This window comes from Osmia bicornis, chromosome 5 (assembly GCF_907164935.1).
Source record: "Osmia bicornis bicornis chromosome 5, iOsmBic2.1, whole genome shotgun sequence".
NCBI classification, from domain to species: Eukaryota; Metazoa; Arthropoda; class Insecta; order Hymenoptera; family Megachilidae; genus Osmia; species Osmia bicornis.
In genome coordinates this window covers 891,609-912,129 of record NC_060220.1, presented here as the reverse complement: position 1 = coordinate 912,129, position 20,521 = coordinate 891,609, and the positions used below count along the sequence as shown (strand labels likewise).

Sequence of the window (20,521 nt, the reverse complement as noted above, 5' to 3'; positions counted from 1 at the left end):
ATTTATGAATTATTATATGTTATATATAGAATTAAAACATTGCTGATTAATACTATAAATGCATTAGACATACCGTTTTGTGTGTTTTTGCTGATTCATAAAAAAGAACAATAAATTATTATGTTTGATATGATACATCTGTTACCAAATCATATGTTAGTTAATAAAATATCCAAAATATAGTACAGATGTAATCATTGTATCGATTCTGCAAAATTACAATACATAAAATTATAAACATATGTACATAAAATTGAGAATTAGAAATAAATACATATCGTAATCACTTACTTCGTGTGACATATCATATAAGCGTGGAACCATCTATAAACATAACCTAAAAAGTGGATTAGAGAAACAGAAATGGTATACAATCCGATGATTCAACTTGTCCTGGAAATTCCTTTATTCTTAAATTTATTGGTCTAATAAACTTCATAAGTGAGTTGGATAGATTTTAGTAAATATTCTAATTGCGGATCTTTAGTTGCTATAAATGTATTATTATCAGTTTTGTAAAAAATAGAAAAGTATATTTAACATGATTAAGTTTTGAGATAAATAATATTTGAAAGTTATAATGTTTTATAAATTCATTATTCAGGGAAAGTCATTAATTTTGTAAGAATTTAATTACAGGAAAGTATATTTAGTAAATATTAAATATAGGCAAAGTTAAAATAAGTGCAATATATATACATATATATATGAATTCTTATTATTTAAAGTGTAAAGGAAAAATGGAGAAAATATTTAATGCTTTTTTTAAATTTGTTTAATTTCTTCAAAAGTGTAAAATACAAATCAGTTATTTCCAAGCAAAGTTTATACTGAATAAAAAGAACAAATATGAAGGATACTTATGATTTTTGTATGTAATGTAAAAAGCTACTTAGAATTAACTTGCTATTTTTACTCAGTATAAATTAAGCTCATACATATGGTGTTTCTTAATAAAATATATTTTTAAAAATTATCAAGTAAGATTATTTACTAGTTAAATGCAGAATACTTTATATTACACATTACATTATTTATCATAATAAGACAAATTTTGATACTTATATTGATTTGAAGACAATCCTTACATTTTAATTGATATACAATATTAAATACAAAGATTAATAAAAGATAATTGTACTAAATAATAGTATAAATCTAAATTATTAATTAATAATAATAATAATATGTTTAATCTACTGTCCTTAAGTGGATTGTCCTCAATTCACATTATGAATCTAAACACACTTTATCGTATACATTAATTCATGAATACACATATACAGGATTATTAGAAAAACAGTATATTACAGTTGTCCTGAATGTAATCAATTGCATATTTTTATTACACATATATAATTAGCCGTTTTTTATTTGTGTGTTATCTACGGTCACTACGTCCACCGTTTCTATATCCCCCGCGACCGCGAGAATTAGTTTTTGTTGTAACAGTTGTTTTTGTTGTTGTATCACCAGAATATCTTGCAGAACCTCCTGGAAGTCCGGAAGTGCTACTACTACTATTTCCACCACTATTGCCATTGTTATTGTTTCCACTTTTTGTTGTAGCTGAACTACTAGGTGCTCCACTGGTAGGTGTTGTTGAATTACTCTGAATTGCCTGTAGTAAAACAAATTAATACAAAGATATTAAGAACAAGTTGAAGTATTAATAACTTATAAAATAATGTTAAAAGAAACATACCAAAGGTTGTCTTCCAGACTGTCCAGAGATATTATTTGCATTTCCATTGTTTGTAATGTTATTATTAATGTTACTACCAGGTGGACCAGATCCACTCTGATTAATCATTTGTTGTGCTAGAGCAGGATTTGGTTCACTCATGTTTAATTGTTCATTTATTACCATACAAAATTCTCCAATCTTTTGTATGTCACCATTTTTTCCAGAATACAGTGTTAAACACTGTCTCCAAACGGATGCATATCCCTTCGTTAATCTTACAATATCACCTGGTACTAAAAGTTGTCCAGGTTCGTCCCAAATTGAAACGTTCATACATGCTGTACTGTCTGCTACTTTAAACGTTCGAACTTCGCGGTTTTCTTTGGTAATAGTAGGATGGCCAACTTCCAAAACAATAAACACTACGTTAATGTTTTTTTGACCCGGCCGTATATCTTTTATCAGTACGTATTCCATTGTTTTAATAATCAATATACACTTTACACTAGCACTCCTTATGAACAATCACCTGTGCGTATGTATCTGAAAATACGTGGGATGTGTTCTTACTTTTATGGGCTTCCCTATTACTCTTAACGTTCGTTAGATATCGTATACTACATTGACTTCTTTCTACAAATATTCAGGATAACACCAATGAAGGTTTAAAATGCTTAATTATGTAAAATAAGAAAGAAGTTCATTAGAGAGGTAGTACGGGTGTTATGCTGTTGGTAGTTGATGGAACGAATATCAGCCATCTTATTTTAGTACGTCATACAGACACCAGTTTCGCTACTGTACTACAATATGTGCGTCATCAAAATAATTTGGCACCAGCTGGTTGTAGCATGACTGTTGCTGTTATTACTACATAGGGTAATACTGATATATCTGTTTAAAAGATACATGTGTATTATATGTATTTATACATAAATGTGATAGTATGTAAACATATGTATGTATTTACGCGTATGTATTTACTCGTTTATGTAAAGTCTATACATACGTTACGCGTGTAATGTTTTGTACCCGAAATTTGATTCTTCTAAAAATCTCTTTTATTTACCATATATGATAGACATTGATTTATGTACATATATGCGTTAAGTACATATTTAAATATATTTTATTATATCTTAATGTATATTTTGTAAAACTAGCAAATATCATGTTAAAAAATTGTAAAAGACAAGATCCTTTCTGCTTTATAATTTCAGTTTACAAATTTTAACCCTATAAACAGTTTAAAATTTATTACTTAAAATGTCATAATATGAACTGAGCATGTACATTTCATCTTATAAGTTATATTCACTAATTATTTAATTTGATTAGAACGTTGACAAAGATTCATTAATATTTAAATGGCTGTATCGTACCGTAAAAGTGAAACAAGATACTTCTTATTTTGATTGTATTGGTTTAAGATTAAATTAATGTCAACATTTAGGTATTAGATAATGGACGTGGACGAGTCTATAGATCCAAAAGAATTGAAAGTTACTCTCGAAACGTATAAGAAATTGGCTAATGATTTTACAAACCACGACACGATTTTAAAGGTAAGAATATAGACTTCTTTCAAATTTATACATATTCCGTTGTTATTATAATCTGATCATTCTAGGATAAAACAGTTTTGTCATATGTAGCATATATCTTAGAAGTACCAGATGCCGAAATTGTTAATTTGGGCTTAGATATTTTGGAACTGTTTGTTAAAAATCTGGACAATTATGTACACATAACCTCTACCTTTGGAGTTCGTGAAGCCTTAGATGCAGTTATAAATAAATACAATTTAGAGGAACCAAAGATATCTACGCGAGCACAATCCTTAAAAATGATATAGAAAGAATGAAACCACCGATATATAATTTACACAGTAGATGCCGTAGGGTCATAGAACCCAAAAAACTAAAAACACATGTTATTGTGTTACATGTACAAGGTTTATTACCGGTAAATATGAATAGTATCTGTGTTTTAATATTACATACTTACCGTTTTACAACAATGATATATAACATAGGAAACCAGAGCAGAATTAGAGGCAATATTAATAAGAATCAATGGATTAGTATCTCTTGTAGTTGATGTAGAACATCAACGTGTTACAATGCGTACTTTAAGTTATGTCACAGCCAAACAAATTGCAGAAGCTATTCAAAAAAATTCAGAAAATATGGAAGCAAGACTAGTGACAAGAAATAAATTGAATCAGGAATATCTTGTTAAATTGGTAGATATATGTATATATTTATATGTATATTCTAACATAAAATTATGTATTTTCCTCACACTGTATAATTTGTAGATTCATACTGGGAACAATGCTGATACTGATGATATGCCAGAATACTTACCTGAAGAGGATGAACAAGAAGATGAAAAAGAGGGAGTTGTTTCATTATTTACTGGATTAAGACAAAGTGCTTCATCATTGTACAAATCCACTGCTGAGTTTCTTCATAATTCATTTTACTGGTAAATTTATAAGTCATAGTACATTAAATATAATTTTCTATTCTATTATTACTAAATAATTGAATAAACATAGACAGTGTGTGAAATTGCAATATTATGAAAAAGTACTTTTACATAATTTACTTTAAATTAGTTTAATCAATGATTTAATGATAAGATTAAATTTCAGTAACAGTCGGTACATTTAACTTGCATATATTCTCGTTTATTTTTAATATCAAAATCATGTGTTACTTTATCCAATCAAACATGCATTGAAAAAGATAGATCTAATAATAATATTGAAGATCTGAGTTACTATTTTAAATTTCTTGTTAATTAAATTGTATATACACAATGTATTGAAATTTGTAATTAAGTAAAAAACAATGAAATATTTAAAAATTATAACATACTATAAAGTTAGCTGTAAAACTTTTACATAATCTACAATGAAATTACAAAAGATAGAATTATTACCTTAAAAAATGTAAATAAGGTTTTTTCAAACAGAGATTTTACGTTGTACGTACATCGAGTTAGTATTAATGTTATAAAAAACAATTTATTTCAAACTACACTGAGCGCCTGATTTTTGAATTTTTATCACTAAGTATAAATGAGTATTTCCTACTGTATGCATTGTAACTTCTTTTTATTACTAGTATGTTTAAATTCATGACAACATGTATGTTTTATTGTCGAACATAGGCTGTGCAATTATTTATTATAAATATTTTAATAAGTTAATATACATTTACATAAAGCAAAGTTACAACATATTCTATTGGTTTTATTGAGTATATTTTTTAATCAAAAAAAAACTTCGTATTTTTCCCGAATAACAGTGAATGAAATTAATGGACATGTTACACTTCATATAAAAAAAAAAGTTTTATTTTCGTTTTACAAAATTGAAATATACAATACGAATGAGGTTTATAAGTAAAACGAATAAATCGATTACTGTAAATCAACTTTATTGTTTATAACACAAATTTTGTGTACCGCTTCTATTATTAAAGAATAATAGAACTAGTCAGTTTAGCTGCCACTGCACAAGAAGGAACAATTTATGCAACTACTCGCATAAATATAATAGATACAATATGTATGATTATTAGAAAGTACATCTCTGTACGTCTTACTAATTATTTCATCCAAATGAGCACATCAAAATGTTATACTGTATCTTATTAACTATTCTCCTAAGTTTATATCATATTGTCTATATTTACAATGTATAGTAATTGTCATTAAGGCAATTTGAGTTTCAAAGCAGGTACAATAGATGGATGCAGAATAGTACTTTGGACAACTGAGTTAACTATATCATCTAGTTATGCATATATAACTGCAATACTTATTGTTATTAATTTGCAAAAATGAGTATGACTTTCATATACAGTCCAACACTATTGTTGAGTTTCAGTTTGAAACTCAGACAACCTGCACTATTTTCATCATATTATAATACAACTTATACTAATTTTATTGTAAACGTAGTCATTAAATTAGATTTTTCATTTGTTAATTGAGAAACAAAATAAAATCGATTACATACAGAACTTTACATATATCAGCAGTAAGAGTAATAGTAAAAATGTAATTTTATTGCATCAAAAATATTTAACGATTTTTTTTCTGTGATAAAATAATTTTGAAGCAATATCTTGTGTCATCTGTAATTTTATTTTATTTATATATTTGAATATTCGTTGAATTGAAAATTTATTGTACTGAGAACTCTATTTCCAATTGAAAGCTTATGTAAATTGCTTTATATTGCACATTATAATTTCATTAATGTTTTCTATTTAACTTTGAAAGTTACCATTTGGTGTACTTTTAATTGCCACAGGCACTTATTTTGTAGAATTTATTTAACAATTGTCATTCCATTACATGTTCTCTAAATCGGTCTTTGTTTCTAAATATTTATTCTCTAATACATTTATTATTTTTGTCTTCATTTTATTTATACAGAGTATCACAAAAAGGTTTTAAAATGTTAAATTTACAGATTCTCCATACCAAAATAAATCGGAAAATACTTTGCGGCTTTGATTTTTCGGTTTTCGCTATGTGTATGCGCGCGCATCCTATGTATGCGTACTCTCCTGGTTCCAAACAGCACACGTCAGTTGTGCGTTGAGCCGCCTATCGTTCGGACGGCCACGCGCAGTTGATAAAATATCCAATATTTAATTGTTTATATTTTGGAAACAAAACCACAAATTATAAATTAGCAGACGGCTTCCTATTTGTTTTAATATGGAGAATCTGTATTTTAAGTATTATACCTTTTTGGAACACCTTGTATACGTGTGGAATTGAAACACCGTTCCCAAAATAAATAGGAAAATAAAGAGAACGTTTGATTGGCGGTAGCGTAGTGGATAGTGTGGTTAATTAGAAACATCGAAGATTTAGGTTCAATTAAGAGTGAATTCTTTCATGTACCAATTGTAAGAGAAAGTAGAAAATGAAATTACAACTTTATAAATCTTTTGTAAATAAAACCAGTTTCTTACGCTATCCATTACGTCACCGCTATCTCTATCACCACGATTCTACTCATTTTGGGTATGGAAGTTCTAATTCCACCTGTATATCATATAGAATAACGTATATTTATAAATGATAAAAAATTACCTTAACTCACTTTATGAGAATATTGAATATTACGAAGTACTCTTTGCATATCAGGATTACTTTCTAACGTAGATGATTGACTGGACGGAGGATGTGAATATTCAGAAGTGTTTTCTTCATCAGAAGCTAACACTCCTTCTATTCGTACTGTTGCGTGTTTAAGTCTTCTTAATCTATATCCAGGACCAATTGGTCTTCTCGCAATACTATAAGATTAAATTGAAAATTATAGTTGGAAATTATATTTATGTTTACATAATTAGAAAAAAATATGCATACCTCCTTCTTCTAAGAGAATAATTATACGTATAGCTCGGATCTTCACCTTCTTCATCTGACCAACTCTCTTCGCATGCATCATCTTCATGATCACATAAAGCATTTATGTTTTCATTGCAAGGCCGAGATTTTATTTCCGATTGTTCTTGTTGTATATTAGTACCGTTAACAATAATTCCACAAAAATGACCAGATAACTTCACAGAATCTTCTTTACCTCTGAAGTTGGTTATTAATTATTATTTATATAATTATTTCTCTAAAATGTTAAAATCTGAAATACACTCACCTATGCTGTATGACATCGTCACAATTTCCATTATCGATTGGAGAAATAAGGCGATTAGCATTAATTATTTCACTAACTTTTCGGCCAAGCGTTTCAAGATTATCATCGTCACTACAGTCCTTTAAACGTTCGTTTCCATTTGCATGATTCACATTTGAAGGTTCAGGACTGGAACAGGGACTAGATTGCATTCTATAATGATCGTCGGACAAAACTGAATTCCCATTTAAACACTCTGATGCTTGTTTATTTAATGACTGTTTATTGATGCTATTTACAGAAAGCTTTTCTGTCGATGAAACTACTGTTGTTTGTCTAACGTTGTCAGTTTCGCTAATGTCCATTATATCTGTTTGAGTTTGATTATCAACGTAACGCGCGCATACTTCTGTACTCTGAAAATCAAAAAGCATATGCTACATTCTAGATTATTCTTTTAGGATAAGAAAAACTTATGTTTTTCGCGTTTGAATACATACCTTTCTTTCGTGATGAGGACTTGATCGGGGGCTAGAGTTAACACCACATCCGGATCCCACCCGACGATGTCTGTACTTACGTTGTTTGAAACTGTTATTAGGAGCCAAAATTGTTTCTGGCTGATTCGATTCGTTCAATTGCGTGTACATAGTTGCCTTTGCAGGGCTCTGAGGGCCATCTGTCGGGGATGGTGTAGAGGATGTTGAAAATTGTATCGTAGGATTACGTCTACGATGTAGTCTTTCTTGAGCCTTCAATAGAGGATGCACAAGTCGTTTCTTACATTGTTTATAGCCACTTTGTTGTTCTCGTCTAAAATATTAAGGCGTTTGTAATTATCAATTATCATATTTTTTAATTCATCGTTGGTTCACACATTATCACCTACTTGATCACATCTCGTTCGCGCTGTTCTAATTGTAATAAAACGGCGCTTAGTTCTAAGTACAAATTGTTAGTCCGTTCAAGTTTACGTTCATAGTGTTCTCGAATATCTTGAGCATGCCTTAGCTCATCCTCGCGTCGTCTAATTAGGTCAGCTTCAAATCTTGGACTACTGCAGCTATTTGTTTGCATTTGTTTCATATGATCTCTAATTTCTTTCTTCCATGATTGCTATAATTACAATGATTATTAAACATGTTAAACTTATTTTCACGGTTTTACCCCTTAAAGCCTAACATTTTACCTGTGTCTTAAAATAATCATCAGGTTTTGTACACAGCACTTCAACTGCTGCAATGCCGAGGTGAATTTCAATATGTTTAAAGGAAGGTCTGTTACGCGGTTTAGCAGCCCAACATTGCTTTACAAGTAATCTGTAACCTTCTGGACAACTTGCGGGGATTGGTAAATGGAGAGAATTATTGCCCACACCCCAAATAATTGCCGAAGAATCCACATCTTTGTAAGGTACTTCTCCACTCAACAGTTCCCACAATACTACACCGTATGACCATATATCGACTTTTTCAGAACAGGGTTCATTCCTGATTATTTCTGGAGCCATCCATGCAACGGTACCAGCAAAGCTCATTCTTGTACTAATTTCATTCCATTCTCTACTGGTTCCAAAGTCACTAATTTTTACAACCTCTCCTTGTCCTATCAATACACTGAAAAAGTGGGTAATATTTAAAAAATTAATAAGATTATTAATTGCATTGAAAATTATACGTGAATTGTATTATATGTTGAACATCATACTTTGGGCTTTTGAGATCTCTATGTATAATTTTATGTGCATGAAGATAAGCCATGCCAGCTGCAATTTGTTTAGACCATGATACAAGTCTAGGAGGTGGTACTGGTTCTCCAGCTCGAAGAAGATCATATAATGGTCCATATGGACAAAATTCCATTATTATACAGTAACATGGTGCTTGCGTGCAAACACCTCTGAAAATACATGAAAATATTTTCCATTATTCTGTTATCAATTTCCCGCGTATGCGTACAATAACGAAATACTTACTTAAATTGAACAATATTCGGGTGATTAAGTTTTCGTAAATGCCTTATATCAGTCTCACGTGGTTCTCGTACCTTTTTTACAGCTACAATTTCTTTGTTTAATTTCCCACTAAATACTGCACCTTGTGCTCCAGATCCAAGCCACTGAAGTTCGCTAATCGTTTCAAATGGTATCTCCCAATCATCAGCTACAATGATTTTTAGTTAAGTCTCTTAATCATACTTATAATTACTATATCATAATAAAGAGAAAAGAATGATGTACTTTGATGTCCTTTAATCTTTTCATTTACAGCTGCTTTTGAAAGCATACTCCATACTGGCGCATACATCCTAGTTACCCCTCGACCCAACTCGATCTTTGCGCATCCAAGTTCCAGAACCTGGAGTACATTTTGTTGCAGTTTCACTGGAATTACTATTGCTCCCCGAAATGCTATGACTATTATTAGGTAATTGAGCATCGTTCGGGTCAGTGATTATGGGACCTCCTGCAATTCCACCCAACTGACCCAATTCTTCTTGGATGCATAACATGCTAAAATTAATAATTCGCAAGATTAAAAGATTTTATTTAAATAATTTCAATAAAAATTGTAATCTATGTTGTTGGTAATAAAACAACTCCCCGATTTTTTTTTTAAAGCTATCATCATGACCTTCGCTGGAGCTTTCAAGACCGCGCGCGTGGTTAGTTCATGTTTAGGTCAAAGATGGCATGGAAAGCACAATTATGCTAGTGAAAGTTTATCTTATTGAACTGTGTCTCTTCGGTGAAGTGCGTATTTATTTTCCTTCTATTCTATCGTATTTATCAACACGTAAATAACTATATTTTTTAATTCGATCATAAGTATGCATATGTATACAGGATTAATACAATAGCGTATTACAAATAGAAAAATCTATCATCATCAGTAGAGGATAATTTTTTACAATTTTCTACTTCGTTAAACTAACATTCATTTATTTTGTTATCATTGCAAAATGGTAGGTACATCTTAGGGAAAATTGCATAAGTATGTTTGAACTGGTTATCATTTATCGATTTAACCGATACATGTATTGCAGTGAAAGTGAATAGGTTTCAAGAGGTTTTTATCCGTTTAAACCTGCACAACTACAACGGTGTACTAGCGCGTTTTAAAGGAAGTAAGTAATTTATGTAAACCAGGGAAATTTTTTTCCTCTCGAGTAATTCTAAGAAATGGGTAAACTGATTAAATCAATCTATAATCGCCGTCTGTACTTAGTTCGATAATTATCAAAGAGAATTAAAAAAAAAAAACGAGGGATGAAGAATTCGTTGATGATACAATCCTATTATTGTGCTAGCAAACAATAAGCTCTGATAAAATTACATTGTTTTAAAGACGCAATATCTGTATGTATTTCAGAATGATGTGTCCCGTTTCACGTAACGTCTTCATAAAAGAATGTTTCTCATGGAGCTTTGACGTATAAGAAAATATGGAGCACGATATAAAATGGTAATAATATTTCTGAATTTATTAATCGAACGGCATGCTTTTTTTCTATAAGCATTGTACACCTGTCAACTTGTGATTATAAATCGTAAGCATGAATCGAGTGTATAAGTAACGCGATGCGATAACTGTAAGCATTGATATCAACGGTGTACTTTACACCGAACCTCGAGTCCTTTACTATATGTAAGTATAATCCTTTCTCACGACTCTTTTTATTATATATATGTATCATTCTTCCAATCAACGATGTTCAAGTAGCGTAAAAAATTGATGTATTTACTAAAAGTGAAAGAGACATTATGACCGAAACGTAAGAAATTTCTACGATAGTATTGTAAGTATCGGAGATTCGAGAGATTACGAATGTAGGTTTACACGAATGTGGTAGTTCGAGGACAAGATCGAAGCCGTCAACGGTGCCGTTATCGGAAGCGCATTCCGACGATTTGGCCTTCGTGCTCACCTCCTTGTGCCGACGTTGTTTGGAACGGCCGCATCGTCGTTCTGCGTCTTCCGGAGGAAAAACCGTGTAAAAACCATCGTGCCGCACGTAACATATGGATATATCACCCTTGTCCCGTGTATCGAGAGAAAGTATTACAAAATCATTCCACCGATCGGATTGTTTTCCAGCCGAACAAAAAACCAGCACGACAAAACTACACACAATGCTCGCGAGTAGGATACATATCAAAAACTAACAAGTTAGCCGGTAGAGGGCTACATTTACCGTTCGTTTCTCTGATATAACACGTGATGATCAAGTGTATCTGTCTGTAATTACATTATAGTTTAGATCTAATTAAACGGCAGGTGGATTGTCCTGTGTTAGATTTCTCTTTGGAGTAAGCATTTATATAATTAATATCATTCCATACTATAGCGGGTATTAAAGGTAATTTCTTATTTCTTCTTTTTTTAGATACATGGATTTTGAACAATGCTTCGTGGTATACCTACGGTAGGCAATTAAGAAGACGCATGCGTAACAATACGCGCGCAACTCCATGAAAAACAGCGCGTTATTTTAAACAGGTATATTTACAGACACAAAGTATCACGGTTATTAAATATGTTTTTTATTTTACCTATTAGTAAATATGTGCGTTTCTGGACGGGAGGGTGACAAAACCACTTGATTGCCACCCGATGGTGCTTCGCTTTCCTGAGATTCAAATTTGTACATCTCAGGTTGAGATAGTGTTTCGGTCTCAGCAGGAGTACGCATTCTCGTTTATCATTTGGTACTCTAGTTCTGAAACAAAATTCAATGATGTATCAAATAAGCTATTCTTTTTTTTGACACTGGTTAAATTTTCGGAAAATCTATCGTTACTTGTCTCGTCGCCACGTGTACACCGGGGAGTAGTGTTACCAGGAATGAAGACCGGACGAAAAAGAAATCACCTTTGGCATAACATAGGGAGGTTGGGTTCAATGGAATGTCGATCTAGTAAGAGGCGTGGTATGTGGCGGTCACATACCAAACTTAACCGTGATTTTATTTTTCGTGCAAATTCCTTAAGTCACTGACTTGCATTATTTCCATATACATAATGAGAAATAAATGAGCAGGCTTAGGTAACGAGAAATAAGACATAATTAAAACTAAACCATACTTTGAACAAATTTACTAAGGAGTTTTAACAAAATTATAAATAACACTCTTTTCGTTATATGTTGTTTAATGAATACAATGTAACAAAGTTACAGAATAAATTAACCAAAAATCTAACCGGCTCAAAAAAAAAAAAAATGCCTATAATGCGTACTGGTTCAACCGCGGAACCCTTTCGCTCCGTGCAAGAAAAAAAGAATATGGAGTTTTGTATAGTGAGTCATTCGTAGGCGTGTCTTGGATTAATCCCAAGCACCTGTGTCCATGTCTAGGTAAGCTCTAACTTCCTAGTAATAACCCCTGAAACCTTCTAAATCTTCTAGCGGCAACTTGCTCCCTACGCAAACGGTAATGATTCTGATAATCGCTATCGTTTCAATTACATATTTTCAGATTATGCAAAATTATATTATAAATCATTAAAAGCTCATTATACCAAATGTATCTTACTGTTTAATCGCAACTGTGAATTTTCGTCCATACAGCAAAGGGGTTGAAAATTTTGCAGACTTAACAAATCGATGTTCTAAAAGAGTGAACACGTTGCACCCTTCGTTTCTCGGACAGACTACGCTCTTATGAGTAAAGTTGGGGAAGAACGAATCGTAATGAGAGGGGTGTTTGTTTCTTCCGATTTGTCGCTTTATTGACCACCATACTGAACATATTAAGACGTGGTATACTGTAAAATAGATCAGATTATGTTATTAGAGAAGGGGATGACTAACGCAAAGCGACAAATTTAATAAGGGTAACTGAATATACTATGTCTCACCCCCAATACCCGGTAAATGTCGTCACCTGTGTTACTATCGTAATATTTAAAAAAATGAAATAAATTTCGACGACCACCGTTATGTATTCATGATTTTGATATTTAACTTTTTCTTTTCTTTTAGTTATTCATCCTTTCTTTTCATGGTCATGGTTTTCAGGACTAGGAACGCGTTTACTTATTTACGTGAACACACCCTCGCTTCGGTCAAACGAACACGACCCCTTCAAAAGAGATGCAACGAAGGTTAGACGCGGAAGAAATTTTCGCTTGAAATGTTACGAGGAAATTGTGTAGAAATACTAATGCATCGGATACATTTATGTGTATAAAGATAAAATATTAAATGCAGAAAGCATTTTCGCTAGAGTAATACGATCTACACAGTTTTCCTGCACCTCCTAGCATTGAAATCACCCGATAAATTCAGTGATCGCAATGCTGTCTATGGAATCACGGTGATCGGTAACTTGTAACTTACTTTGAAATAATCAGTGTTTTATCGTGAATATTTCGAAAATAATTCTTGCTACATCTGTGAATTGTTTTCTATTTGAATACTAGCGAAACGAAATCCAATATAATCCACCTGTTCAAGGACATTTCTGTAAGGCAGTAACAAGAAATATTGTAGGAAAACACTTACATAATTATTATTTAAAGATAAGTAATCTCCGTTAATATAAGTTTTTCATGGAAATATGAATTTCACTTTGAACTTTACGGTCCATAAAGATAAACAAAAATTAAACGTGAAAGTTTCCTGTAAAATTATTCTAGTACCAGTACTCTACATTAACATTTTACTGGTTCGATGACTATTTGAATCATTACGAAATAATCTTATGCAACATTAATGTTATCCGTAACGAAGATCTTTTTATTTCCCATTTAATCAATTATTTCGGTAGTCCACTTGTTCGCGCGATGTTAGACCCTTTTCAAGGGTATCTTTTTCTCATTCATGCGAAAACAATAGATCCATCTATTAAAGAGGTAATCGGAGTACAGTTGAAAGCGCCCGACTGTTTGGGCTCAGTGACGCTTCAATCTGTGCAACGCTGCGAGAGAGTAGTACGAAACGTGTGCCTCTGCGACGGACGCAATGAGATCCGTACCCAATGCAGAACGATCAGGAACGAGCTTTCACTTTCCTCGAACGGCTTGCACAAGCGAAACACTACAGTGGTTAGGGAGTACATTTATCACGAAAAAAAAAAGTCGAGTTAAAAGTATTAAGTATAGGCCTCCTGAAATTTGTCGAAGAGAGAAGAACGCGAAACTCTGGCGTTTGAAAATGGGGAAGAGGAAAGAGTATGGGAGAGACGCTTTATCGATTAAGCACAGTCAACCCCTCTTTTCTTACCTGTAGAAAAAAAATCTGCCGATGTAGACGGCAATAGCCACGATTCCCTATAAAATATCCATGTAATTGTAACTGGCGCCATGCATTTGCAAAAGTTTTTTTCAACTATCGAGTCTGACACTGTGGACATGAGAGTCCTCGACTCTCAAAAAACTGATCCTTGTGTACCGCGTCACGATAATCATGCAGAAAAATATACATATATTGCACTGATTTAATTGAAACACTATTGTACACGTTTAGTTGCAAGTAAGCTCAAATAATCGCGAATATATTCTTGTTGACTGTCACGAAAACAACCCTACACCACCCCGACGCACGACGCGTCCAGCGAACACTAAACAAAATGGCGCGTACCATTTTGTCTACAGCTTCGACACCAGAGTGCGCCTGCTTTCTGTGTGAGTGTAAGGATATTGTTCTCTCCTGACAGAGGGAACAAAGTACCGAACAGGTTCGTCTATTCAAACTACGCCTCTTGGTATTCGAGTCGCATACGCATACGAACTGCGTATTGTGTTGCATGTGTGAGCGGGGCGCAGGTTTGCAGGGACGAACATATATTTTTTGGAATATCTACGAAATCTGTGCATCTTCAATTTTACATATTCCTTTTATAAAAGTTCGATTAATTCATCGAATATTATTAGATCGGAGTTACAAACAGTAACACAGGTATTATTATAATATTTAATAATAATCTAGTGACAATTAATACCGTTTAAAAAAATAATAGGTTCGTCCCTGTACACATTAGATGGCGCCACTGCTTCAACCCCGTAATACGAAAAATCGCTAATTCAAAGCTCTGAAATATTATATTCTCATTTCTGTGTAGGAAGAAAATAGATTTTATCAATTCTAGAACTGCTTCATATATTTTGGAAGGTATCATTGAATAATATACGGACAATTCTTCTATTCTTTTTATTAGCTACACACACTATTGTAAGATTTCGAAGAGTGGGGCATACTTAAAGGTACTCAATAGTCAGGATATACAGTGGGGGCGAAAAAGGGACAGCAAACGAGTTCCTAACAATCGTAGATGTATGTACCTGTAACGCTTGACCGATGTTAGAAAACGATTTGGAAAATGCATCTATGTTGGAAACCTTATGTATCTACAACAGAACATTACGTTTAAAAATTAAAAAAGACACATATTTGTTTGTATTGTTTCAGAGAGTAAGTTAAATAATACTATTTTTAGGCCAAATATGTAAAATGTTACATTTATGTATACTATACACAACAATATTGTATAATGTGAAAACATTTCCAAGAAATCTATCCTTTCGATTCTCCCCGGATGAGCGTAAGAGGAGAGGGAAAGAGATGACCATTAATTCCTGGAAGTATTTTCGTTACTTCTTGGAAATGGTCAAAACTTTTTCTTTTATGCTGTTCCACAGATTTGGCTGCCCCTTTGCACAGGCGCAGAAGCACTTTCTTATATTGTATGTACGTACAGTAACTGCAGATACAAAACGACTATACATACATGCCTTTCTTCTTGAGGAGTCCTAATTTTGGGGTCCCAGACACCCCCCAGGTGAAGCTAGATCTACATGAGAAGAGCACAGTCAGTATAACAATCGTACCTGTTTCACGAGTTCCTCTTTTACCACACCTGGCACTGACAACTAAAAGGACACAATTTGGATTTCCTTCGATTCTATATTTTTAATAAATCAGTCAAAATCTAAGTAAGACCGAAAAGTTATTAAAATAATTGTTTGACAAACCTGTATGTTAGTATAGTAGTATAGATTGCCTGTATAGATTAGTATTGCTGTATATCATGCGGCTTGGTAAATAAATCATTTTAAAAAAACAACTGATTTATTATTTCATTTATTCACTTTTTCCAGTTATTTATTATTTTATCCCTCTTTATAGACCAAGGCCACCCCTTTCGGTTATTAATTTTATCCTTTATGGGCCAAGTTTTGCAAAAATTGTGCAAAATTTAGTTCCTTCTATCGTCACAAGATAGCGCTGACTCGAGGTCGAGATTTTAGTTCACATTTTTCCCGCTAGAGGGCCAAAATTCCGACATGATTTAGTTCCTTTTTCCAAAACCAGATGGCGCTGACTCGAGGCCGGGATTTTAGTTCACATTTTTCCCGCTAGAGGGCCAAAATTCCGACATGATTTAGTTCCTTTTTCCAAAACCAGATGGCGCTGACTCGAGGTCGAGATTTTAGTTCGCATTTTTCCCGCTAGAGGGCCAAAATTCCGACATGATTTAGTTCCTTTTTCCAAAACCAGATGGCGCTGACTCGAGGTCGAGATTTTAGTTCGCATTTTTCCCGCTAGAGGGCCAAAATTCCGACATGATTTAGTTCCTTTTCCAAAACCAGATGGCGCTGACTCGAGGTCGAGATTTTAGTTCGCATTTTTCCCGCTAGAGGGCCAAAATTCCGACATGATATAGTTCCTTTTTCCAAAACCAGATGGCGCTGACTCGAGGTCGAGATTTTAGTTCGCATTTTTCCCGCTAGAGGGCCAAAATTCCGACATGATATAGTTCCTTTTTCCAAAACCAGATGGCGCTGACTCGAGGTCGAGATTTTAGTTCGCATTTTTCCCGCTAGAGGGCCAAAAATTGAAAATTCAAAAATTCAGAATATACTTACCTTTACTCACCTTTACTTACCTTTACTTGAACCAGGTTTTATAATATATTTATTATAAGAGTTGCAGGGATATAAGGGATGCACAGACCTAAGGAACACAGAGATGTAAGGGATGCAGGGATATAAAGAATTCAGGAATGTAAGGAATATGAAGATGTAAGAGATACTGTGATGCGAACTTGTAAAGGATGCAGGGATATAAGGGATGCACAGACCTAAGGAATACAGAGACGTAAGGGATGCAGGTATACATATAAAGGATTCGGGGATGTAAGGAATACGAAGACGTAAGAGATACTGTGATGCGGAGATGTAAGGATGCAGGGATATAAAAAATTCAGGGATGTAAGAGATACAGAGATACACTTCATAACGTCTGCATTGAAAAAGTACCATACATGTTCAATTACTTATGCAGCTAACTGTATTTAGAGAAATAAACAATTTGCCACAATTTATTATTTGTTCATGTGAGCAACTAATTCTTTATATTCTTTTACAACATTTTCAAGCAGAGCAAATGCTTGTAAAAAATCATCTTCTTCCAAACCATACTGTTTATATTGATGTAAAAACGCAGCATGAACATAGGAATTCCAGGTTTTATCTAAAAGTAAATCTAGAGGATTCGAAATTTGGGAGTTATTAGTTAATAAGGCAAGAAATTTATCATGGTTTAAAATTTTTCTATTTTGGTGTAAGTGAGAAAACCAATCAATTGTATTCCAATTTGCATACAAATTTTTCTCTTTAAAGTCACTAGTGACAATAGAATCATTGTCTGTTGTAAGTCCACGTGTTATTAAAATATTTGATACTGAACAGGCATATGCATAATGTGTGCTGCTACTAAATGAGGTAGTTGGTGCTTTCAATTCAGCATTAGTTAACTGCATGTTTAAGTTGGGTATTCGAAGTGTTTGTTTTAGATGATGTACATATGAATTCCAGTTACATACAGGTTCATATTCTGCAGATATTGTAGATACATGCGGAGTACTTTTGATTGTTGCTAATTTATAAGAAGGATGAGATGCTATCTGAGACAACAATGAATTCATGTTTGTATCATTTAATGGTTGAAAAATAGCTAATAACTTTTCTGAAATAATTGCATTAATATCTTGTAATGTTGTATTGGATTTCTTTAATAAATTTGTGCTTATATTATGTACTTGATCATTTTCAATCAGAATATTTATGTCACATTGATTATACAGTTTTGCCAATGTCAGTAATGTATTATACTTTTGGGTACATACTTCCCCAAAGGAAAATGGTAATATTGTTGTAGTAATAATTGGTTTTGTTCTATATTCTTCCCTTAATGTTTGTGCAATAAAGCTACCAATCCCAGATCCTGTTCCACCTGCTGAACTTAGAAGTAACAGAAACCCTTCAAAATAGTCTGTTACATCTAATATTTGTCTTACACAGTCTAAAACTAAACTGCTTAACTCTGGTCCTTTCCTTAAATAACCAAAAGCCCAATTATTTGCACAACCACCACCAGCTTGGCAAATGATACTTTCTTTTGAATATGTCCATGGTGTACTTCTATCTTTATAAATTTTGCTTATTACTTTTTCTTCTGTATCTATAAGAACTGCTCTTGGTAACCATTTATTATGTTTAGATATACCATTAAACCATTTATTAAATGTATCTTCTGAATACTGATAATTAGCATTATATGATATCCCTGTGTTTGTACATTCCAAATCAGATGATATTTTTGAAAATAATGTATGCCCTAGTTGATTTCCACATTGCCCAAATTGTATTGTAAGCATTATATTTACTAGTATGACAGACAAGTATCGTTAATATAAAGCTTTTGGTGACATCACAATCAATAAACAATACAAACCATAGAATGATACAAACAATGCAAAACACGAGGAACCACATGAATTTATAAGTACCAGTGACTACAGATATAAAAATACTGAACATGCTTTTGTTCTTGAAGGGGTATGATTTCGGGGTTCCAAGCACCCCAAGTGGGAATTTTTCTATGTGGACAGAGTATAGTTGATTCATGTTTTTTTAAAATTTGTTAAAATCAATACAAGATGGAAACCATACCATACCACGAATTTCGCCCAAAATTCTGATTTTGGGATGCTTCTGCCAACCCCAAACCCCGCGCATTTTTTTTGCATTTTACAATGTTTCATACATTTGCCATACTTTTGTTTCTGTTTTTTCGCCATACCCTTTGCTTGAGTCTGTGTGTGTGTGTCCCCTTTTAGTCGCCTCTTACGACAGGCAGGGGATACCGTGGCCGAATTCTAATCCCCCCGAGCCACAGGGGCCTACAAGATGGAAAAATTATTTAATTAACTGAGTAATAAACGTGCATTCACAAACTTGCATTTTAAAAAGACCGCCATTAATTAAATTTTTAAAAGTTCGATCCCAGCGCCATCTATACAATAGCGGCGCAAACTACTCAGCAATTTATCGACTGGTTAGCTTACCGGCATAGCTTCCGCTGTACACCAATAGATGGCGCTAGCGGTGCCCTCTTTATATTAATAATTGAGAAATAAAGAATTGAAAAGTTAACATGTCTTTTCAGTTTGAAGAATATTGAAGGAATGAACGTACAGAAAAGTTATTTGAATTTGTTAATATAAAATAAATGATTAGCGAAAATGGGCGTTCTCTTCATTACCGACTTCGACGCTGGCTGCCACATCGGTAAATCATCGAGTAGTTTCAGCTGTTATTGTACAGATGGCGCTAGGATCGAATATTAAAAAGTTTAATTTATAGCGGTCTTTTTAAAATGTTCGCACAGCGTTCCATCTTAAAATGTAAGAATGTATCTACCACGAAACTGATCAGTAATGCTTCTTCTAGCAGATCTCTAATAATGTTTTGTGTTTTTGTTTAAAGAAGAAAATTCATTGAATAGTAAAAGGGATTTACTTTTCCTAATTACAATAGTCTAAACTTTTTGAAATTTGTTATACTACTAGTTAATTATATCCCTCACTGATTGTTAGCGAAATAAAGTATTCAGTAAATTCGCTGTAAAATTAAATATGGTTTTAAGAATCTGTTATAAAATATTTCAACAGGTGGATTAATTTTTTTGATTAGATTAAAAGATGAATAACTACACGAAAAAGAGAACCGTGTTGAAGAAGGAAAATAGATGCCTCAAGTAAGATAAATCGATAACATATATAAACATAAAAAATAATTTGTCTTTGAACTATGTAGAGGCAGAATTTTATAAGATTATAAGTAAATACGTTTAATAAAATACACATACTATATAACATAT

The 20,521-nt window shown here is 32.8% G+C and overlaps 5 protein-coding genes and 1 long non-coding RNA gene across 9 annotated transcripts; 2 read left to right on the top strand and 4 right to left on the bottom strand.

Annotated features, from left to right (window-relative positions):
- Positions 1-645: 645 nt before the first annotated feature.
- Positions 646-2,566, bottom strand: LOC123987760 (SOSS complex subunit B homolog). The gene is made up of 2 exons (XM_046285632.1): positions 1,706-2,566; positions 646-1,621 (listed from the first exon to the last, which is right to left on the bottom strand). The coding sequence occupies exons 1-2, from the start codon at positions 2,162-2,164 to the stop codon at positions 1,382-1,384; spliced, it is 699 nt and encodes a 232-aa protein (XP_046141588.1). The 5' UTR covers positions 2,165-2,566; the 3' UTR covers positions 646-1,381.
- A 75-nt stretch (positions 2,567-2,641) lies between these two features.
- LOC114882632 (armadillo repeat-containing protein 1-like) lies at positions 2,642-4,938 on the top strand. The gene is given in 6 exon segments (XM_046285631.1): positions 2,642-2,659; positions 3,141-3,252; positions 3,318-3,522; positions 3,525-3,652; positions 3,723-3,932; positions 4,008-4,938. Coding segments are annotated over 5 exon segments (819 nt in total). The 5' UTR covers positions 2,642-2,659; positions 3,141-3,150; the 3' UTR covers positions 4,182-4,938.
- Positions 4,939-5,119: 181 nt separating this feature from the next.
- LOC114882625 (mitogen-activated protein kinase kinase kinase 13) lies at positions 5,120-11,999 on the bottom strand. Of its 2 annotated transcripts, none has more exons than XM_029199491.2 (10): positions 11,911-11,999; positions 9,598-9,870; positions 9,334-9,520; positions 9,066-9,257; positions 8,548-8,974; positions 8,248-8,474; positions 7,859-8,171; positions 7,380-7,774; positions 7,091-7,309; positions 5,120-7,017 (listed from the first exon to the last, which is right to left on the bottom strand). In XM_029199491.2, exons 2-10 carry the CDS (start codon positions 9,794-9,796, stop codon positions 6,813-6,815), a joined length of 2,364 nt encoding a protein of 787 aa, XP_029055324.2. In that variant the 5' UTR covers positions 9,797-9,870; positions 11,911-11,999; the 3' UTR covers positions 5,120-6,812. The 2 variants fall into 2 exon arrangements, with proteins under 2 accessions (XP_029055324.2, XP_029055325.2); XM_029199492.2 differs by lacking the exon at positions 11,911-11,999 and adding an exon at positions 11,286-11,664.
- Positions 9,892-13,588, top strand: LOC114882634. 3 transcript variants are annotated; one of them, XR_006829371.1, is made up of 5 exons: positions 9,892-10,322; positions 10,404-10,484; positions 10,730-10,822; positions 11,745-13,191; positions 13,376-13,588. It is a non-coding gene; the product is annotated as an uncharacterized LOC114882634 (long non-coding RNA). The 3 variants fall into 3 exon arrangements; XR_006829369.1 differs by having other exon boundaries at positions 13,340-13,588; XR_006829370.1 differs by having other exon boundaries at positions 11,745-13,227; positions 13,340-13,588.
- LOC123987761 lies at positions 11,864-16,399 on the bottom strand. The gene is made up of 3 exons (XM_046285633.1): positions 14,582-16,399; positions 12,891-13,122; positions 11,864-12,077 (listed from the first exon to the last, which is right to left on the bottom strand). Exons 1-3 carry the CDS (start codon positions 14,709-14,711, stop codon positions 11,864-11,866), a joined length of 576 nt encoding a protein of 191 aa, XP_046141589.1. The 5' UTR covers positions 14,712-16,399.
- A 1,225-nt stretch (positions 16,400-17,624) lies between these two features.
- Positions 17,625-19,525, bottom strand: LOC114882643 (tubulin delta chain-like). The gene has a single exon (XM_029199520.2). It carries the CDS (start codon positions 19,014-19,016, stop codon positions 17,682-17,684), a length of 1,335 nt encoding a protein of 444 aa, XP_029055353.1. The 5' UTR covers positions 19,017-19,525; the 3' UTR covers positions 17,625-17,681.
- Between the last annotated feature and the right edge of the window lie 996 nt (positions 19,526-20,521).

Excerpts from the sequence above, each read along its gene's own strand:
- LOC114882625 (XM_029199491.2), bottom strand. The coding sequence starts at position 9,796 with ATGCTCAATTACCTAATAATAGTCATAGCATTTCGGGGAGCAATAGTA. Across the intron at positions 8,975-9,065 it reads AGAGATCTCAAAAGCCCAAA|TGTATTGATAGGACAAGGAG; the intron begins GTATGATGTTCA and ends CCACTTTTTCAG. Across the intron at positions 7,018-7,090 it reads TATTCTCTTAGAAGAAGGAG|TATTGCGAGAAGACCAATTG; the intron begins GTATGCATATTT and ends TTAATCTTATAG.
- LOC123987760 (XM_046285632.1), bottom strand. The coding sequence starts at position 2,164 with ATGGAATACGTACTGATAAAAGATATACGGCCGGGTCAAAAAAACATT. Across the intron at positions 1,622-1,705 it reads AGTCTGGAAGACAACCTTTG|GCAATTCAGAGTAATTCAAC; the intron begins GTATGTTTCTTT and ends GTTTTACTACAG.
- LOC114882643 (XM_029199520.2), bottom strand. The coding sequence starts at position 19,016 with ATGCTTACAATACAATTTGGGCAATGTGGAAATCAACTAGGGCATACA.
- LOC123987761 (XM_046285633.1), bottom strand. The coding sequence starts at position 14,711 with ATGTCCACAGTGTCAGACTCGATAGTTGAAAAAAACTTTTGCAAATGC. Across the intron at positions 13,123-14,581 it reads GGCAGATTTTTTTTCTACAG|TATACCACGTCTTAATATGT; the intron begins GTAAGAAAAGAG and ends TCTATTTTACAG. Across the intron at positions 12,078-12,890 it reads TTCACAGTTGCGATTAAACA|AACTAGAGTACCAAATGATA; the intron begins GTAAGATACATT and ends ATTTTGTTTCAG.